The following is a 21,375-nucleotide window of genomic DNA, read 5'->3' as shown; positions in this document are numbered from 1 at the left end:
AGAGTACCCTTCCTTGGTGCATTGTGGGTATACATTGACCTTAAGGTTTGCTGCAGCTCACCACCACCACCTTGTCTGGGATAACTGGGGATCAGCAATCTATATGGGCCTAGATAGCGACTCAACAAATGCAAATAATTCCCATTCTCGGCCCAATTAACAAATCTTATCCAGGGTGGCAGAAAGGACATTGCTGTTCCTTGCAGCACCTTGTGATTAGGAAGGGAAAGACAACCTGGGTTCCAGATTGCTGCTTCATGTTTCCTACCATAATGTGTGGATAGTAATTGTTAGACTTTGCTGTGATGCCTGTGACATCCTCCTTGATTCTTGGGCCATGGAGAAGAAATGACTTCTCAGGTTATGGTTCCAGACAGCTGCTGGTACACACAGTCCATGTCACCTTCCTTGATCTGGGTGAAAATAGACAAAAGGAATCTCTGACAGGTTTACGAGGTGAATAACAGGAATAAGCCCTGTAATCCTTACAGCTTGCCCTCCACAACTGTGATGCCATGTCCAACATAGCGTATACTCTTAATCCCACCTAAAACCATGTGATCTTCTGAGAGATGAAAAACTAGATACACTAATTCCAAAAAAAGCTGAAAATTGCTCTCTGATCCTCTTTGCTGTTTTACTTAATGAAGCCCAGTCCAAGTGATCAAAGTTATAAAGCACCTTCTTTCCATCTGAGGTGAACCTGTGTCAACTATGCACTGTTTGCTTTGTCCTGAGGAGGGTTGAATTGAAGTGACACTTAGACCTGTGTCTCTAATCCATGAACTTATTTCACCACTGCCCGACAGGACTCTTTTTGATAAATTGTTTTTTTTTCTGTTTCAGATGCTGGCGCTGGCCGTGCTGGATCGGATTGTGGCTATTGACAAACACCAACAGTGGCTGTACTACCTTTCCAACAGCGGCTACCTCAAAACTCTAACAGATAGTTTGGTCCAGGATGACCCCGTCCTTCAGAGCATGCTCAGTCCCAAACCACCGTTACTGAAAGCCTTATACCTTTATGAATCCAAGATGGCAAGTTTTTTGTGTGTGTGTGTGTGTGTGTGTGTGTGTGTATGGCCTCTCTTCTGCTCCGTTGGCTCCCTAATGGGATTGAATTGTCTTCAGATAATAGCTGTCAACAGTGAGAATAGGACACATTACAATTTCAGGTTCCAGACCCTGATCCAAGCATTACAGTAAGGCATTAGTTACTACAGGTATATATAGAACATAGTACAACACAGGAAATGGTCCCTTTCGCCCACCATGTCTGTGCTGACCATGATAACATTCTAAACTAATCCCATCTGTCTGCATATGGTCCATATCCCTCTATTCTCTGCCTGATCATAGTCTGTCCTTGAGTGGACCTAGTTACCCTCTTGCTCCTCATATGCATATAAAATGTCTTGGGATTCTCCTTTAATCCTACTTGCCATGGACATCTCATGGCCTGTTCTATTCCTCCTAATTCCTTTTATAAGTGATTTCCTGCTTTATTTCCTTTCCTCAAGAGCTATGTCTGATTTCAGTTTCCTAAACCTTACATATGCTTCATTTTTCTTTTTGATTAAACTTTCAATATATCTTTTCATCCAGGGTTCCTGAATTATGTTGGTTCTGAACTCTGATCAACTGATCTTTAAAAGGCTCCTGTATGTCAGATGTGAATTTACTGTCAAACAGTCTTTCCCCAATTTAGTACTTTGACTCATGGACCAGTCTTATCCTTATCCATAACTATCTTAAATGTCACGGAATTGTGATTACTATTCCCAAAATGCTCCCCCACTGTAACTTCAATCATTTGGCCAGGCTCATTTCCCAACGCAAGGTTGGGAAATGCTAGTACTGCTGCTTCCCTAGTTGGATTATCTACATATTGTTTCAAGAAACCTTCTGGATGTACCTGACAAATTCTGTCCCATCTAAGCTCCAGGCACTAAGGGAGTCCCAGTCAATATTGGTGAAGTTAAAATCACCCACGACAACAATTTAAAAAAAAAATGTATCTTTCCATGATCTGCCTACAGATGTGTACCACCAGCTCTCATTGGCTATTTGGAAACCTATAACATAAACTTTCTTCCTGACGCCCACCCATATGGACTCACTGATGAGCCCTCCATGACGTGTCTGCTCTCAGTGAGGCTGTGACATTCTCTGTAATCAGTAATGCAGCTCCAGTCATGGCAACTTTACCCATTTGAGTGTCAATAAACCATATCTCCCATGTCAAATACATTGGCTTCCTCAACGTTATCCTGTGGTTAATTGGTACCAATTGGCTAAATAAGAAACATAATGGAGAACATAATAAGAGAATATTATTTGCAATGTCAGCCTTTGAAAATGATTAAGCATTTCATTACAATTATGGTAAAGATCTATCAGTAAGAGAGTTTTAATCTGGATCATAGGTTACATATCAGTTTCCTTATTCAGTTAACCTGACCCCTCATGCACCATTGCTGATGTTTATGCCTCAGCTTTGCAGTTTCTGTTTTCGGCTTGTGTTCTGATTGGCATTCAGGACTTGGTTGGGAGGTGGTCATTGGTTTTCAGCATTTCAATGCTGTATGGTCATTTTTACTGATGTAGGCTTTCTTTTCTAGATTTTTTTTTAAAACTGCCTTTTAATTTTCAAACCATTACATTGGGATTTTAGCTCATTTTGATTATTAGTCCAGTAGCAGGTCATTTTTCCTGATATTCTACCAAAGTGACCACTATGATATGAGTGAAAAATGAAATTGGACTACTTTAATCTAGATTTCAAGATGCCGGTGTTAGACTGAGGTGGACAAAGTTTAAAAAAAATCACACAACACCAGGTTATAGTCCAACAGGTTTATTTGGAAGCACTAGTTTTCAGAGAGCTGATCCTTCCTGATGAAGGATCAGTGCTCTGAAAGCTAGTGCTTCCAAATAAACCTGTTGCTATAATCTGGTGTTGTGATTTTTAACTTTAATCTCTTGAGCCCTATTGCACAATTGATAAGAAACTCATTCACTTGTAGTAATTAATTAAATGAAGAAGTATATCAGTATTAAAATCTACAATGACGTACATTTGGCCATTTTTAGTCTGAGTGTACATTGTAGGCAGAAGCCAATCCTTCGGGTTTCTAGTTAATGTGTTGTGTTCGTTCTTGCATACCATTTCAGCTGAATTTTTCGCACCAGCTAAATCTTTCTCCTTGCAACCATTTTTATTGACAGCATTAAGTTTTTGTTGTTTATTATATTCACTAGGCCTTCTTGACGAGAGTGGCCAAGAACCATCATGGATCTTTGGAACTTCTGACAGCAGGCATTATTGTGCGCCTGTCCCAGTGCCAGGTCTATGATCACCGGCCTGAAACTGAGTCACACAGGTAATAAGCGCAAGCTAATTCCTGGACAGGTAATAAATGTGGGCCTAACCAGTCACTTCCTTATCCTGTGAAAGAATAAAAGATAAATACGTACATATAAAAGTAAAACTAGTGACATTTCTTTGGTCTGTGAGCAGCAGTACATTTCGGTTCTGCAGTGCTGGCTCTCTGCAAGCTCAGATTGTCAGAGTGAATATTTGGGAGTGGATATGGAATCTGGGCTCAAGACCTCGCATTTAGACCATAAGACTGTAAGACATAGGAGCAGAAATTAGGCCATTCGTTCATGGCTGATACGTTCCTCAGCCCCATTTCTCCCACCTTCTCCCTGTAACCTTTGATCTCCTTGACAATTGAGAACCTATTTATCTCTGTCTTAAATATACTCCATGACCTGGCTTCCACAGCCTTCTTGGCAATGAATTTCATAGATTAACCACTCTCTGACTGAAAAAGTTTCTCCTCATCTCTGTTTTAAAGGATATTCCCTTTACTCTAAGGTTGTTCCCTCATGTCCTAGTCTCTCCGACCAATGGAAACATCTTCCTAGTGTCTACTTTGTCCGGACCTTTCAGCATTCTGTAAGTTTCAATTAGATCTCTCCCTTATACTTTTATACTCCATCGAGAATAGACCCCAGAGTCCTGAAACATTCCTCATGTGTTAAGCCTTCCATTCCAGGGACCATTTTTGTGAACCTTCTCTGGACCCACTCCAGGGCCAGTACATCCTTCCCGAGAAATGGGACCCAGTATTGCTCACAGTATTCTAAAATGTGGTCTGACCAGAGCCTCTCAAAGCCTCAAAAGTACATTCCTGTTTTTATACTCCAGTCCTCTTGAAATAAATGCTAACATTGAATTTGTCTTCCTAACTACCAATTCAATCTGCAAGTTAATCTTAAGAGAAAGCTGGATTGGGACTCCCAAATCCCTTTGCACTTCAGATTTCTGAATTTTCTCCGCATTTAGAAAATAGTTCCTTGCATATATAAAAAAAAAAGTAAAATCTTTGCAACATTAATGAATATTTCCATGTAAAACAAAGTGAGTGAGAGAATGAATATTTTTGGCTTCCCACAGTAAACTTTAGACATTGTTTCTGAAATCAATGAATGCCACTGATCCAATCAATGCCTGATGAGTAAATGTACCACAGTATGTTGTAATTAGCCATCACGTCCGTCAGAAGCCTGGTCAATTTCTGGCCTGTCTGGAGTCTGCTGACTTCAGTCACAATTGGCCAGAAGACCCCAGAGCATCAAAGAGTAACACCTGAGAGTAAACCAGTCCATCTGTTTGACTAGAAATGCCTGCATTTGAATCTTGAACTCCGATACCTCTCTCAGCCAATCTTGAGTAATGGTGCATTCTGGATAAACCGTGTTACCAGCTGGAACCACTTGCAGCTGAATGGCTTTTCGATGTGTTAACAAAGGAATTTTGCTGTTTTAACATGATTGGTCACTCAAATCTTCATTGTAGAAGACGGGAGTGCTTTGAGTATAAGTATAGATGCAGTACGGTCCTCCTTCACTTCAGTATGCTATGCATATTTTCTTCTAAGTCATTACTAGGCCACTTCAATACAGTACCTTTAGCATGTTTTCTTCTTCCACAGTATGTTTTGTATAAGAGACCCATCAGGATTTATCCCAGCCCCTGTGGAACGGTATCACCAGATTCTGCTCCCAGCTCTTCAACTTTGCCAGGTGATATTGACCTCCAGTATGGGGAAGCACCAGTTGGCTGCGGCACAGGTAACTCGTCCAGAAACAACAACAACTTTCTGATCAACCACGCAGTGAAGTGTAAGAGTGTGCTTAATTGTTAAAGCACAATATTTTAGCACTCATTCTCGGCACTCTCTCTCATTTGTGATGCCTCCATGGTCTAATAGCTTGCTGACACTCACTGCATAGCCTCATGGAGGAAGCATTCTCACTGCGCCAATAGCCAATGGTTGGCACCTTGTGGAGGAACACACCAGAAAAAAATTCTTTTAGAGTGCAGAATTGCATTTGAGGATAAAAATTCAGTGGAAGAAAAAATCAGACATGTGAAAGGCATTCATAAATCTTCATTAAAAATAAAATACATCTGTTTCAAATCTGATGTATGATCCAGTAGCAGCCGAGCTGGCTGTTTAGCTGAAATGAGTATCAGCCATGGCTCAATGTACTTAATTTTATCTCTAATCTCTAGTGTGGGACTTGAATCCTGATCTTCTCAGCTGATACTTCAGTGAAATATTGAGGGAGTCGTTTGAGTGAGTCATTTTGCTCTGCAGATGATGTGAAAGATCCTCTGACAATTTGAAGGAGAGAGAGCGAATTCTCTCTGGTGTAATATTTTCCTCTTAATCGACATTACTGAAGTTTACCTGGTGATTATGCTGCTGTTTGTGGAGGTTTGCTGTGTGCAAATTGCCTCCATTTGACTCCAGGCATACAGTCGTAAAGGGTTGAGTAGGTGACTGGGCAATATTCAGTAGATCACATGATGTGAGTAAATATGAGCTTGTCTACTTTAGTAGGAAGAATAGAAAAGCAGCAAATTAGTGAACTAGAACTCCAAGATATGGAGGGATCACAATATCCTGGTACATGAATCAAAAAGGTCCACCAAGTGATGTAATAATGTTGTTTATTACAAGGGGAGTGGAGTGTAAAAGTAGGGATGTTTAGCTGCAGTTTGTACAGTGTATTAGTGAGACTGCATCTAGCATATGTGCACAGTTTTGTGCTCCTTATTTAAGAGTGGATGTAAACGTGTTTGTAAGGAGCATTCCAGGGCAGAGTCAGAGACATACAACACAGAAGCAGACCCTTTGGTCCAACTCATCCATGCCGATTAGATATCCTAAATTAATTTAATCCTATTTGCTAGCACTTGGCCTAAATCCCTCTAAACCCTTCCTATTCATATACCCATCCAAATGCCTCTTAAATGTTGTAATTGTACCAGCCTCCTCCATTTCCTCTGGCAGCTCAGTCTATGCATGCTCCATGTGAAGGATCCCTTTTAAACTTTTCCGCTCTCACTCAAAACCTATACCCTCTCGTTCTGGATTGCTCTACCCAGGTAAAAGACCATGCAGCTCAACTTAGTTTGGCCATGTTATGAGGACGGGTTGGACAAGCTAGGACTATATCCTGAGAGCTTAAAGAATAAAAGGTGATTTCATTGAAATTTAAGATCCTAAGAAAACCGGGTGAATGCTGAAAGGGTGTTTTCCCTTGTAGGAGAGACTGGAATGGTCTTTTTTCCCTCCCTGCAGGTGCTGCAGTTTCTAATTGCCCATTCAGATCCCATCCAGGCTATCCTGCGCTGCCAGGAGTTAACTGCAACGTCCCTGAAGGAGTTGGCACTTTTGACAGGCATCATAAGCAAGGCAGCCTTACCAGGTAAGAAATGGTAATGTAAGAACTGTACTTGTTCCAAGACTTTTACTTGGTTGTTTGCCTGTTCATTTCACGTCTGTGCCTTAGGTTTCAGATTCTGCAGATTTCGCCACTAACCGTCAATTCTTTACCCTGATGGCCTGGGTGATGAGGGCATCAATTATTCTGGTATTAAGTGACAGGGGCCATAGTCCTCAGTTTGAGTTGTAATCTGTGCTCAGTCAATCTCACCAGAGATTGCTGTTGAAATTCTATAATTAGGCTCAACAAGCAAGTTGATACAGTGACTTGAGCTTTTCTATTCCCATACTAAAACCTGGTGGGAACTTTTGATTCATCTCTCAACCATTACTAACAAAGTTGATTTAGCACGTCCTTCACTTTCAGGAGTAGGGGCCACATGTGCCTTTTGTGGCCAATTGACCTGTTGACAATACATTCCAACTTTACAAAAGGAGTGCGGGCAATGTACTAGATATTGCCTGTGGATCCTGGATAGCCTGAACAATTGAGGTATTCATAAGAGAGGAGGAGAGTATTGGTTGTAATGTATGTTTATTTTCAGGTGTGATAAGAGTGATAGAAATGGATGGTAATGATGGGACTACCATGGAACTTCAGGGTCAAATTGGGCGTTTCCAGGTATTTAAATTTGTATTTTAAAATGTTTCACTCTCTCCTTGGAACTACATTTTCACCTTCGCTGCATTTTTTTTTTGGCTCTTTGCTGTTTGACTTATTTAGCACTCTAGTTCAGAACCTACAGTTTGATTCTGCAGTTCATTATTGTCCTTTGGCGAGATGGTTGTGTCGTGGTAACGTTTTAAAAAAAAAAGGCTCCAGCTGCCCATTTTAGAGATTCAACTGAACATAAATGATCTCAAACGTTGTTTGAAGAAAGAAAGCAATGGGAATATCTCTGCTGTCCATTAAACATTTCTTGTACAGAAATGCCAACTAATTATCGCAAATTGTCTGTCATTTCTGCGATTTTGCTGTGCCAAACAATGTTGCATATTCCTATTGTATTCAGTGCACTTCAAAACTCTGTGGCTTGCTGTGATTCATCTCCCACTGCTCAGAGATCAGCACTGTCTGTACAGATTCATGTGAACCCAGGAGCTATTGCTTGAGAACCCTGTTAAACTGAATTTACTCAGTTCTGTTCGGACGTTTGAACACTCACTGCATATTCAATGATACTTACTCCACCCAAATACTCAGTCTGTAACACCACATTAGCGCTAGCCATGCTTTGGATTGTGATCAGAGTATCCTGACTTTCAACAGTATCACTAGGAAACCTAGACTGACGTTTGTGCTTTTCCAGATGTATTGAAGACTGCCCTCTGGCTCATCTCATGCCCTGATTCCATCTGCTCAATACTTTATATGTTGAGAACAATATTTAATATTTTGCTTGTGACAGGTTTAAAGATGTTTAACATGAAAGTGTGTTTGCTTGTTTTGCACTTGTTGAATATTTAAATGCGTTATTCCATATTGTTTGTTTTTACTGTATTGTCGTATTTTGCTGAGAGGCACTTTATGTTCTCGGTGAATACAGTTTTCAGCAATGATGATTTGTATTTTTTGTGATTTCCAGCGCCAGTGCTTGGGCTTGCTCAGCCGATTCACTGGCTCTGACCGACTTCACGAAGTGAAGAAACAACAGGATGGCACTCAGGTCAGCGGAATGAGCAAGAAGGATGAAATGGAACTAGCTGTGCAACAGGTAAACTTCAAATCAGATCCAGGAGATTGTTTATGAAAACTGCAAGACTTTCATGCTATGTAGAAGGGGCACATGAAGAAGAATTTGAGAAAAGTTGGTAAACTTTTTTTTGTATCATTCAACTATCATTCATTTGAAGAATTGGATATATTCTCCTATCAGCTTATGTTTGTGCAGCAATAACAATGATTAAAGCTTTTAACCCAGAACAGATACATTGCTGCACACTTAGTCTGAACAGAATATGTGGAGAAAGACAGTGAATAGTTGCTGGTGCTCCCTGTAATCCCAACCGACCTTGAACCAACTTAGCTGGCTGTGTTAGTAAATGTTGACTTACAGTTTCACAGCAGATATACTTTCACAAGTATATTTTGTATTGCTGGCAGTTGTCGGGAACCAACCCACCCAACACCATTTTAGAGGCATGTGTTAGGATCTTCCTATTTCAGACGTGCAAGCAATTTTAAATTGAGAGCAGAAATAGATCATTCAGCTGTCATGCATTGGTCTACGTTTGGAAAGAGCTATCCACTTGGTCCCATTTAACCTTGCAAAACCTGTGTGGGATTAATGTGAAAAAATAGTTGGTTCTTTAGAAATTCCTGGCTGTATGTCAGGAGACTATATCTGGATGACAGTGTGGTTATTTTATGGTTTCAGTTGTTAATGTGATGTTTCCTAGGAGACTTTATTGAAATTGAATATAGCACTTATTGTTTTAAATCTGCTTATCCACAAATAAAGTATTTTACTGTTTTATTTTCTGTTTCTAAGTTTACTAATTGTGAATAAAATTAATACCAATGGGGACTTGATTTCCTTTGCTTTGCCTTTCAAAATTGAATAATATGGTGGGTGGGTAACTGCTAAAATAATATTAATAAACATTTGGAGTGCTTCATACATTAGAAGTAACTTCCATTTCGAGGAGTGTCAGACAGCTTTATTTAAATCGCATTTTTTGCAGTTCACAAGACTGAATGTTGAGAGAAATCTTAAACTACAACTGGAGCAATGGTTGGCAAATGACAGAAGCTTCTATTATTTTCTGGTTACTCAGTTGAGGGTGTACATTGATGTAAACAGTAGTTCTTGTTTCTGTCTTTTCAGATTTGTGCAAATGTGGTGCAATACTGTCAGACGCTGCTGATACAGAGCAGCCCTGGGTCCCAGCACACAATCTGCCTCTTTACTCCTAGTCTTACTGAAGGCACATCTCGCGAAGGAAGTAGGCAAGGTAAGCCAAATCCCTTCCTGCTGCATTCTTCACCTGAAACATGTTTTGCCGTATATATTCACCTCCCCTTCTCTAGATTCTAAATAATTTCCACCCCATGTTAAATATTCACTGACAACCATTTCTGGTTTTCTAGTTGTGTGCTAGGGCATGGCTGCATGGGGGCCTGGCATTTGGTAGGATGGAGTTGAAATGGGTTAGTCTCTTTGAGCACATATTTCCGAAACACTTGTTTCTTTTTCTCTGCAACTCTTTGTAGGTTAATGGGCTGTTCTTTTGAGGTTAAACCCAGATTAAAATTTTATTAAAGGGGATTTGAGGCCAAAGGATTTGCTCCTCGTGGTTAAAAATGCAAGAACTGGCATAAGTGTCTTTTGTGTTTTTATAAAACTACTAAAAAAAATGAGAAGTGTTTCATGCGAAAGAGATTGTATTGCTGCAAGTGAATGTTTGTTTGTTTTTACCAGACATTCCAATATTTTTCTGTTTAGTGACTAACTCTCAGACCATTACTATCTTCTGCCTCTGAATTTTGAATGTTTACCTGGTCAGACTTTACAGGGAACCTCTGCCTTTTCTAAAGGTATAGGACAAGAGAAGTAAACCGATCAGGCGTGACTCACATATTCTGACCATGCACCAAGAAACAAGTCTCACAACCAGTGGGGATATGGAAGAAGTAGTGGAATTGTTCATCAATGTAGGAGAATCAGGGAAAAGACTGGTTTGTTTGTTTGTTTGTTTGATAGTGAGTATTTTTGATGATACATCAGGAACAAACCTTGACCATCTTTCAATTTGTCTGTGTTGAATCAAGTTCACCAGGACCACCTGATGTACATAGAACATAGAAGAATACAGCGCAGTACAAGCCTCGATGTTGCGCCGATCCAAGCCCACCTAACCTATACTAACCCACTATCCTCCATATGCCTATGCAATGCCCGCTTAAATGCCCATAAAGAGGGAGAGTCCACCACTGCTACTGGCAGGGCATTCCATGAACTCACGACTCGCTGAGTAAAGAACCTACCCCTAACATCTGTCCTATACCTACCACTCCTTAATTTAAAGCTATGCTCCCTCGTAATAGCTGACTCCATACGTGGAAAAAGATTCTCACAGTCAACCCTATCTAAACCCCTAATCATCTTGTACACCTCTATCAAGTCACCCCTAAACCTTCTTTTCTCCAATGAAAACAACCCCAAGTGCCTCAGCCTTTCCTCATACGATCTTCCTACCATACCAGGCAACATCCTGGTAAACCTCCTCTGCACCCGTTCCAGTGCCTCCACATCCTTCCTATAGTATGGCGACCATAACTGCACACAATACTCCAGATGCGGCCGCACCAGAGTCTTTTCCAACTGCAACATGACCTCAGGACTCCGGAACTCAATTCCTCTACCAATAAAAGCCAGTACGCCATATGCCTTCTTCACCGCACTATTTACCTGGGTGGCAACTTTCAAAGATCTGTGTACATGGACACCAAGATCCCTCTGCTCATCCACACTACCAAGTATCCGACCATTAGCCCAGTACCCCATCTTTTTGTTATTCTTCCCAAAATGAATCACCTCACACTTAGCTACATTGAATTCCATTTGCCACCTTTCTGCCCAGCTCTGCAGCTTCTCTATATCCTGCTGTAACCTGCCACATCCTTCCTCACTGTCAACAACTCCTCCGACTTTCGTATCATCCGCAAACTTGCTCACCCAACCTTCTAGCCCCTCCTCCAGGTCATTTATAAAAATGACAAACAGCAATGGTCCCAAAACAGATCCTTGCGGAACACCGCTAGTAACGGCACTCCAAGATGAACCTTTGCCATCAACTTCTACCCTCTGTCTTCTTCCAGCCAACCAATTCTTAATCCAAACCTCCAACTCACCCTCAATGCCATACCTCCGTATTTTTTGAAGTAGCCTACCATGGGGAACCTTATCAAACGCCTTACTAAAATCCATATACACCACATCTACCGTTTTCCCCTTGTCCACCTCCTTAGTCACCTTCTCAAAGAATTCAATAAGGTTTGTGAGGCACGACCTGCCCTTCACAAAACCATGCTGACTATCCTTGATTATATTATTCCTATCCAGATGTTCATAAATCCTATCCCTTACAATTTTCTCTAAGACTTTGCCCACAACAGAAGTGAGACTCACCGGCCTATAGTTACTAGGGTTATCCCTACTCCCCTTCTTGAACAAGGGAACCACATTTGCTAGCCTCCAGTCTTCTGGCACTACTCCTGTAGACAAGGAGGACATAAAAATCAAGGCCAATGGCTCTGCAATCTCCTTCCTTGCTTCCCAGAGAATCCTAGGATAAATGCCATCAGGCCCAGGGGACTTATCTATTTTCAACCTTTCCAGAATTTCCAACACCTCTTCTCTACATACCTCAAAGCCATTCATTCTACTTAATTGTGACTCAGTATTCACATCGGCAACAATGTCCTGTTCCTGAGTGAATACTGATGAAAAGTATTCATTCAGTGTCTCCCCAATCTCTTCAGCCTCCACACGCAACTTCCCACTACTATCCTTAACTGGACCTATTCCTACCCTCGTCATGTGGTGTTAGGGAGTTAGGTTAGGAGTTAGGGACAGGGTTTGGGGTTTTGGGCTGCCATTGTGGTTTTGTGCCAGAATAAAAGTTGACATTTTCTGGCTTGAGCTCCACTGAATGAATGTTATTTCTACCCACTGGCAGATGCTCCATTGCCGATGGTACCTTACTGGAGGCTGCCCAGCCTTGGAGTCGTCCTGTTTCTTTTGAAGCAAAGTGCAAATGATTTCTTCAGTAACTACGAGAGCCACCGGCAGAGTGTGACCAAGTACCAGAATCTGCAGCATTTACCTCCAGATGAAATCAAGGAGGTGGGTGTGTGCCAACGTACACTCTGATTTTTTTTTTGCGTTATGTAGGTACTTTATGGGTCAATGAACCTAGATTGTATCTGTTCTGAAGAAATCAGCTCGACTTCCTTGACCCTTTTCTTATAAGTATGATGTTTAGAGTCACTTTTGTTGTCTCTTTGTACCTTCTCAGGGGCAGCCGTATCCTGATTATGATAGGTACCCAGCGGCCTGTAGGACGGGTTCTGGTAACCACTTGCAGCAATAGATAATGAAGTAATCTGTCTTGTCTCTCACAGCTGTGTCAAGCAATCGTACCCTTTGGTGTAGACAAGATTTCAGCTGCTCAGCGACATGTTCTGGCCAGACGTCGGCTTGTGCAGCAGATCAATCACAGAGCTGAGCTGCTGTCCCTCTACTGCTGTATCCTTTTTTTTTCCAGTTCAATGTAGCAGGTGGAAAATCTTCAAATTTTCATCACACCCAACTTGCTTCTGAATTTTCCAGTATTTTAATTGTGGCTTTGTCCGGGGGGGTGTGGAAGATGAACAGGATATTGGGCATTTACAATATTTGCTTATGTTAAGAGATTGAGGTAAAGGGCTGAGTTGCATCATACTGTGAGTTTCTTTAAAAAAAAGCAAAGGAGCACTTTCAGGCTTGTAGATTGAAGGAGAAAGCAATTGTGTTTCTAATGGTTTTGTATCAGAAGCAGAGAGTTGTCTCACACGTCCAAAGATACTGCACCTACCTAATTATTCAATCAATTCATTTTAATAAGGTGCTGCCTAATAGGATGTGAAAGTACCAAATGGCATAAATTCCAAGTTCAGTGTGACTAAGGATATTTTGATATATTCATTGCTGTCAAGACATTGGTTCAAAATCCTGCCATATCCAAAAACAAATTTCACAATTTAGTTTTAATTCATAAGTTTTATAACAATCCTCATGAACCACAGAAACTCCATCAAACATTTGCCAGTGGTCTGGAGAATGAGATATTAGTAGCCATGGTAATGAGTAAACTGTGAGCCAAGGAGCAGCAGAAGTATCCAGCAGCCCTTCAAATCTGCCAGTCACTCACAACATGTCGTTTAGCATAAATCCAGCCCAAGTTGACAGTCTAGCCAAACCCCTACTGTAGACAGTGAGGCCCTATAGCCCACCAGCCGCGTAATGAAAGAGAGCCAACATTTTATCCTGTTCTCTTTGAAGATGAAGATTATTTCTTTCCCCATTTCAGCCTAAGCAAAACCCAGCCAATGATAAACTGGGCCTTCTTCATCCAGCGTAACTTCTACCTCCCTCCATTCTCATGCTAAAAACAATCCAAACATCCCACTGTGCTGAGGAGAATCCCACTCTGCATCTGATATATAAATTCCACGTGCCCTTCTCGGCCCCTCCCTCCCTCCAGATCCTTGAGTCCGAAATGACAAATGAATTAGCGGAAGGTCTTATCTTGCATTCATTTCCAAATTCATTCATGTCACTGACTTTTGCTTCCTTTTGGATGTGGATTTACAGCAATTCCTTGTTAAATAGAAAAGAAACACAGATGCTGAGTGTTTTTCGCATTTAATGTTCTGGCTTCAGATTTTCAGCATCCGCTTTTTCTAAGAGCATTTCATGTGAGTGACATAACATCTCCTGCTTTGTTCCTTGACCTGTTGTAACTTTTCAGTCATTGTGGAAAACTGTCTTTTTATCCTGTGGCGACATCTCGAGTATTACTTCCTGTATTTTACACCTTCTGATGTCCACTTGTCCTTGAATATCCAGAGTGTATCCTACAGGGGCAGACGATTTCCAGGTAAGTGCCAGACTTGACATTGAGCAATGCATACATTTCAGTACTCCTTCCCTAATGCAGGTTCTGGACTCTGTTTTTTTTGTTTAACAGTTAATACTGTATCACTTCCAGTTCTGCAGTGGATTATGTATCTGTGAATTATTCCACTGTCTGCTCACCAAGGTTCAATATCCAGAGGAGCAGGCACAGTGTGAAAAGGAAGGATTTACATGAAGCTTGTGGCACACACTTGTAAGGGCTGAGTGGTTTTAAAAAGCATTTGTTAGCATGGCATTAACCTATAGAAACCAGAAATAAGTTTATTCAATTTCTGGTCTGAGCTGACGGTGTTGCAGTTACCTTCAGACTAACAAGCTCAGAAGGTGCACATAACCATACGGCTTGCTTGGCCACTTCAGAAGGTGGTGTGATTCGGTCTGAAATCACCACAGAGGAAATATCTTTGTATCTGTCATTGGACCCTGCTCACTGTGAGAGGTTCCTCACAGATTAGTCCAGAACAATGTGAAGTGGATAAACGTCTAGATGCAATGGCAATGTTGGGTCCAATGTGCAGTAGCTAATTTCTGTGACACTTGTTGCTTGGTAAGTGAATTGAATGCTAATCCATTCCTATATATTTTATTAATCCCAGATCGTGGTGGTCTTGATGGAAGTCCTGAAGCCAGGCGCCTTGTTCTAAGTCAAGTAAACCAACATGATATTGAGCAGGTAGGTTTTAATTTTTTGTTGCGCAGCTTATTTTTGTTTGCTCTGAAACATTTTTACTGCCACATAATGAATAAATGGTCTGAGAAATGGTCACAAAAGAACATTTGAAACATGATACACCTTCAACATTGATTTGGAATTTAGCGAGAGTGGAAATTTGTTGCCGAGAGGTAATTTGGTGTTACAAGGAAACATTTAATTTAGTTAACCTATAAGATCAAATTATTAGTTAAATTTAATTGTGTAAGGAAATGCAAAATAGATAAAACCAGGTTAGATTGAGATGGCAGTGCAAGTAGTGTGACATAAGTTTTTATTTTTCTTCTCTGCTTGTTGGCGTATACATGTTACTGGCAAAGCCACCATTTATTTCCCATCCCTAATTATCTTTGAGGAGAGCTGGTGAATTCTTACACCACGCAGGCTGCAGTGCTTTAGGTACAACTACCGTGCTGTTAGGCCTTGCACTCATCTAGGCAAATCAAGAATATTCCATCGTGTGCCAGCTGGATATAAAATTGACTTTGCAGCAGGAATCAGAGTGTGATTGTGGAGGGTTATTTTTTCATACTGGAAGCCTGTGAGCAGCAGTGTTCCACAGGGTTTTGCGCTTGGTCCACTTCATTTTATAAATGTTTTAGATGAGAATATTGAAAGCATGGTTAGTAAGTTTGCAGATAACACAAAGATTGGTGGTATAATGGACAGTGAAGAATGTTATCTGAGATTGCAAAGCGGTTTTGAACAGTTGGCTGAAGAGTAGACAATGGAGTTTAATTTGGATAAATGCGAGGTATTGCATTTTGGCAAAATAAATAAAGGCAAGATTTACACAATTAAAATAAGGCCTTGGGCAGAGTTGAGTTACAGCCCCAGGGGTTCATGTAACTGGCTGGTTAGCTCAATTGGTTAGAGCGTGGTGCTAATAATGCCAAGGTGGCAGGTTCGATCCCTCTACAGGCCATTGACAAGAAATAAAATTTAGCGCCCTGTGGCTCATTGGTCTAAGGGTATGATTCTCGCTTTGGGTCTTCTACTGTGCAGATTAGCGAGAGATCCCGGGTTCAAATCCTGGAAGAGTCCACCTTTCTTCAATAAGGGGCGGCACGGTGGCTCAGTGGTTAGCACTGCTGCCTAACAGCACCAGGGACCCCGGTTCAGTTCTGGCAACTGTCTGTATGGAGTTTGCATATTCTCCCCGTGTCTGCGTGGGTTTCCTCCGGGTGCTCTGGTTTCCACCCACAGGTCAGGTGAATTGGCCATTCTAAATTGCCCACAGTGTTAGGTGCATTAGTCAGAGGGAAATGGGTCTGGGTGGGTTACACTTCAGAGGGTCAGTGTGGACTACAGTGGACCCACACTAGGGAATCTAATCTAATCTAATGATCATGTCCAGAATTCTTTGAAATTTGTACCACGTATAAAAGGCATATAGCATGCTTGCCTTCATTGCTCAGACCTTTGTATCCAATTCTGGTCTCCCTGTTATTAAGCTGGAGAGATTTTCTAGAATGTTGCCAGAAATGGAGGGTTTGAGTTGTAAGGAAAGGCCGGATAGATTGGGACTTTTTTCTCTGGAGTGTAGGAGGTTGAGTGGTGACTTTATAGAAGTTTATAAAATCATGAGGGGGATATAAGGTGAATGGCAGGTGTCACAGAATACAGAAAAAAATAGAAATAATGGAAAGGCTAGGAGTTAATGAGAGTGAGATTCAAAAAATAATTAATATTGGTGAATAGAAAGTACTGGAGAAATTAGATGGACTGAAACCTGGCAAATTCCTGGATATGGTGGCCTAGATCTTACATTCTAAAATGGGACATTACCACTGTACTGGTTGTGATCTTTCAAAATGCTCTAGATTCTGAATTGATTGCAGTGAGTTGCAAGGTAACAAGAAAAGCAGGAGAAAGCTATTTGTTAATTCACTGGCCGTCTGTCAGTGGAAATAATTGGAAACCATTAGGTGACAGCAGGGTGTTTGGAAAATAGTATGATTACAAACTTTGAGGTTTTGTTAGACTGCTTGCTGATGAGTAGATAAATGGAAACTGGTGGATGTAGTATATTTGGATATTTGCTAGGCATTTGATAAGGTGCCACTAAGTTGGTGGAGTGCTGCAAGGATCCAGTGCTTAATTATTGGTGAGTTAGAAGAAACTGTGAAATGCAATGTAATGGGTTGCTTAATGTTGATGTGAGTGGACACATGCAAAATAGTACAGGCAGATGAAGTGAGTCCTCAAGAAGTGACAAATGGAGTACAATATGTAGATCTGTTAATTCATCTACTTTGATAGGAAGCATGTGTAAGCAATATTTTAAAAAATAGTTTAGTGTTTGTGTTCAGATGGATTTGGGTGTACTTACACATGATGGTATTTTCTTGCAAAGGGGTTAGAAGTAAAGAAACCTTATTGCAATTGGATGTGGTTTTGCTCCCCAAACCCAAGGAGGGATAGATATTTTTAATTAACCTGTTCAGGAATGTTATGACACACTTTGGAGAAGGTGGGATTTGAACCCAGGCTCCTGCCCCAGAGTGGGAGACACTACCACTGTGCTGCTAGAGCCCCAGGGAGGGACAGATATTTTCTAAGCAACCTGTTAGAGATGTTATTACATATCTCCTGGCACTTTGTCATGTAACATGTCTGATGTTGGAAGTGTCAGAATGAAATGCATGGCCTCTGTCTTCACAATAAAAGTGTGTAAATTGGAAAGAATGTTAGACATCTGATCAGCTGTGGTATTTAATAACAGTGTGTTCTGGGTTTTTTCTTTCAGCTTCAGATTGATGCTTCAGCAAGTTTTGGGGAGTCCCTGCAAAAGAAGCTGCTTGACATTGAGAGCATTTACTGCAAAGTCCGGTCGCGACACTTGTTTATTCAGGCACTGGTTCGACGAATACGTGGCCTTGCAAGGATGAAGAGGTCCTGATAGTCTTCTGCTCAGCCATATCTGACTGTACACATCATTCACCAGCTGTTCTCTGCTCTTTTCTTGCCCTTCCCACCCCCACGTTCCTCCACTTAAAATTGTGGGCTTCTGTATAGCTCTCAAAGACTACTCTGATTTTTTTGTACTAAGGACTAAATTGTAATTACAATTAAATATTATTTTCCATGAAGAATAAATTTCAGTTTTCAGAGCTCGAGGTTGTTTTTGTCTGAGAATCAATGAAATCTGAGGATTGATTCAGCTGAAAAGGACATTTTTTCTGAAATGATTTACCAATTGTCCTTCCATTAAAACAACAGCAAGTAACACCTTGATTTGTGGACGGCACAGTGGCACAGCAGTTAACACTGCTGCCTCACAGCACCAGAGACCCGGGTTCAATTTCTGCCTCAGGTGACTGTGCAAACTCCACACAGTTATTCTCCCCGTGTCTGCGTGGGTTTCCTCCGGGTGCTCCGATTTCCTCCCACAGTCCAAAGATGTGCAGGTCAGGTGAATTGGCCATGCTAAATTGCCCGTAGTGTTAGGTGAAGGGGTAAGTGTAGGGGTATGGGTGGGTTGCGCTTCGGCGGGTCAGTGTGGACTTGTTGGGCCAAAGGACCTGTTTTCACACTGTAGGTAATCTAATCTAAAACCCAGCTGCTGGTTTCACCGTCTTGCAAAATAAACATAATTATAGTCTTAATAATAATGTCAATCATTCTTCCTTTGACTTCACTTAATTGGCAGCTGTTAAATACCATTCTCGAGAGATGGGACATACCCCGTAGTCCTCAGTGAGTGCTGCATTGACTGCAGTGCACCCTTGTGGATAGTTACTAAACCAAGGCTCATGCTCTTTGCAGGTGAACGTAGAGGTCCCTCAGCCTAAAATGTAATATAGTCTTCCACTGTCTTTGCTGAGATGCCATCAGACTCCTGATGAGTACAGGCTGAACCATCTTACTGCCACTGAAACTTTTAATATTTCAGGTTGATATTTTATCAATGTCACGTGCAAATTTCTTACAATATCACCAACTTTTGTGCCAAATTGGGTCAAAAGTAAACCATGTAAAAAGAACAAGTCCAATCGAGCAGAAACATAATACCATTCTCCTTTGTCCCAGTCTTCTACCACGTCACTAACCTCTATCCATTGAAAAATTATTGACTTAAACGATAACTCTCCACAGGTGCCGCCTGACAAATTGTTTTCAGTAATTTAAAATTAATTTTTAGATTTAGTGGAGTCACATTGACCAGAAGTGTCACTTTTTTTGATAAACCTTTTTTTGATTACTTAAACTACAGTAAAGTACCATCTTTCAGTATTTTAAAAGAAAGTTTTTAAAGCAAAAATACTTTTTTAAAAATTTGTTTTAAGCCATTGGTCCTATGGGCTGTTCCTATGACAATGGTATGTTATCAATGCATGGAAGAACATAGAATACTTATCAAAATGAATTCAATTTTCCCCCAGTGGAATCAGTGATTGTGTCCAAAGCTAAAATTTTACCCCAGTGAGTATAAAGGAAGTGACTGATAGTGTTCCAGAAGGCCCAAGTTGAAGCCATAACAAACTAGCTACTATATTTATTAGTTACATAGAGTGCTATATATCCAAGTAAGTACTGATACAGTGATGGATGGTGTAGTAAATTGTGTAGACAGGACTATAAAATTATGAAGAAAAAAATGATAGATTGAGTGAGTGGGCAGAAGCGTGATAGATGGATTTCAATACAGGCAACTGTGAGGTCACATTCACAATCCAAAAATTAATAGGTTTGAATGTTTAAATAATGAAAAGCAAAAAATGAACCTCAGATGTCCAAAGAGATTTAGGGGTCCATGAACATGTAATTAAAATGTGAGCTACAAAAAAATCAAAGACTAGTGAAATGCCAGTTTTTACAAATTGAGACCTAGAATATTAAGGGGAGGATATTTTGGTACTGCACGAAGCCATCAAATGGCCTTGCAAAGTTATGTGTACAGTACAGGGCAACATTCCTTAGGTGGAATGATGCAAATCAGATTTATTGTGTTGCTAACACTTGAGTGTTTACAGATGCCAGGTTTGCATTCCAGGAAGGGTCAAAGGGTGAGTTTAAATTTTTTTTTAGGATTTGGTGTGAGGTAGAGAAGTTTCTGGTCGACAGGTTTAGGATAAGGGATGATATATCAGAGCCTGACCGTTCAGGAGAAGAGTTGAGGAATCTTTGTGCCAAAAGGTTTTAAATGTGTAGAACATTCCCACAAAAAGCAGATTTAAATCTGAGGCCCATAGGTTTTTTTCTGGGCAGTGATAAGAAAGGTCAAAAAGCCAAGGCAAGTAGTAGAAGTTGGTCAATTCAGTTGGCTTCACATCAGTTTCAATCTGAGTGGAATGGCATGCTCTGTTCATGTTCTTAAGGGTTTATTGGGTTTGTGGGAAAACTGACCATAAGTAGCTATGTCCTCTCATGTTGATTGAGTAAACACTGATCCCTGGTGGTGGTGGAATACCCCTTTTGGGGGGGGGGGGTGGGGTAAACACTGATCCCTGTAAGTAGAATATCTCATGGGGGTAGGGTAAACAATGAGCCCTGGTTCTGGATATTCCTTCAGGAGTAAATGATCACTTGAAGCCCTAACTCCTGGAGTTACTACTTTCGTCAATCTGGATTTGATAAGATGGTTTGCAAAATGAATAGGACAGCTCTAGAATAGTCAGGTTGTGTGGCAAAAAAAAATATTAATGGGCTGATGTTGGCCTTCCATGAATTATTTGTAAATACTTGGTGTAACCAAATTAGGAAGTACACCATAGAGGGCTGAAATTCTTAAATTTTTTTCTGCTTCTAGACATACTCTTCATAATCTAAGGCTATTGGTTTTTACTTGTTGCCTTTGAGGAAATACTATCCACCTGAGTTGCTCTGATGTATTTCCACCTGCTGTGAATACCTTGACTTCCTATCAGATGTCAGAGAACATTTGCTTCATGGTGCTCCTGAAGTTGAATAGCCATCTCCTTAAATTTACAGGTGACAAACTGAAGTGAGCTGCTCATTTCCTGTTAAATATTGTTTCAACTTCACAATGCTGAATTTTCTCTCCCTGACTAAATTGGCCTAAGACCAACAATAAGTCAGAGAATAGAAGCAACTCTAAAAGTTTATTTGCACTCTAGACTGTTTCCTCCATTAGTGTCCTCTGTTTCTGTTGGTGTCTTCATGAATAAAAGTGCTTTGGATTGATGGCCCTGATTTTCGTCGCTGTAGAAAC

At 40.8% G+C, this 21,375-nt stretch overlaps 1 protein-coding gene across 2 annotated transcripts in view; it reads left to right on the top strand.

Moving 5' to 3' along the window:
- nup205 (nucleoporin 205) overlaps positions 1 to 18,318 on the top strand; it is a 110,350-nt gene extending 92,032 nt beyond the window's left edge. Inside the window, exons 32-43 of one of the 2 annotated variants that reach the window (XM_043708929.2) lie at positions 847 to 1,038; positions 3,262 to 3,383; positions 5,004 to 5,142; positions 6,663 to 6,789; positions 7,352 to 7,428; positions 8,393 to 8,521; positions 9,635 to 9,761; positions 12,489 to 12,655; positions 12,934 to 13,057; positions 14,322 to 14,450; positions 15,085 to 15,161; positions 17,950 to 18,318. In XM_043708929.2, coding sequence (XP_043564864.1) covers positions 847 to 1,038; positions 3,262 to 3,383; positions 5,004 to 5,142; positions 6,663 to 6,789; positions 7,352 to 7,428; positions 8,393 to 8,521; positions 9,635 to 9,761; positions 12,489 to 12,655; positions 12,934 to 13,057; positions 14,322 to 14,450; positions 15,085 to 15,161; positions 17,950 to 18,102 — 1,563 coding nt within the window. In that variant the 3' untranslated portion in view covers positions 18,103 to 18,318. Of the gene's footprint in view, positions 1 to 846; positions 1,039 to 3,261; positions 3,384 to 5,003; positions 5,143 to 6,466; positions 6,560 to 6,662; positions 6,792 to 7,351; positions 7,429 to 8,392; positions 8,522 to 9,634; positions 9,762 to 12,488; positions 12,656 to 12,933; positions 13,058 to 14,321; positions 14,451 to 15,084; positions 15,162 to 17,949 lie in introns of those variants that run through there. The other variant, XR_015760504.1, reaches the window with a different exon arrangement.
- Positions 18,319 to 21,375: the final 3,057 nt, after the last annotated feature.

This window comes from Chiloscyllium plagiosum, unplaced genomic scaffold (assembly GCF_037043375.1).
Source record: "Chiloscyllium plagiosum isolate Xiang-an unplaced genomic scaffold, Cpla_swu_hap1 HiC_scaffold_19, whole genome shotgun sequence".
NCBI classification, from domain to species: domain Eukaryota; kingdom Metazoa; phylum Chordata; class Chondrichthyes; order Orectolobiformes; family Hemiscylliidae; genus Chiloscyllium; species Chiloscyllium plagiosum.
Note: the sequence above shows the minus strand (reverse complement) of the source record. Positions and strands in the feature narration are given on the sequence as shown.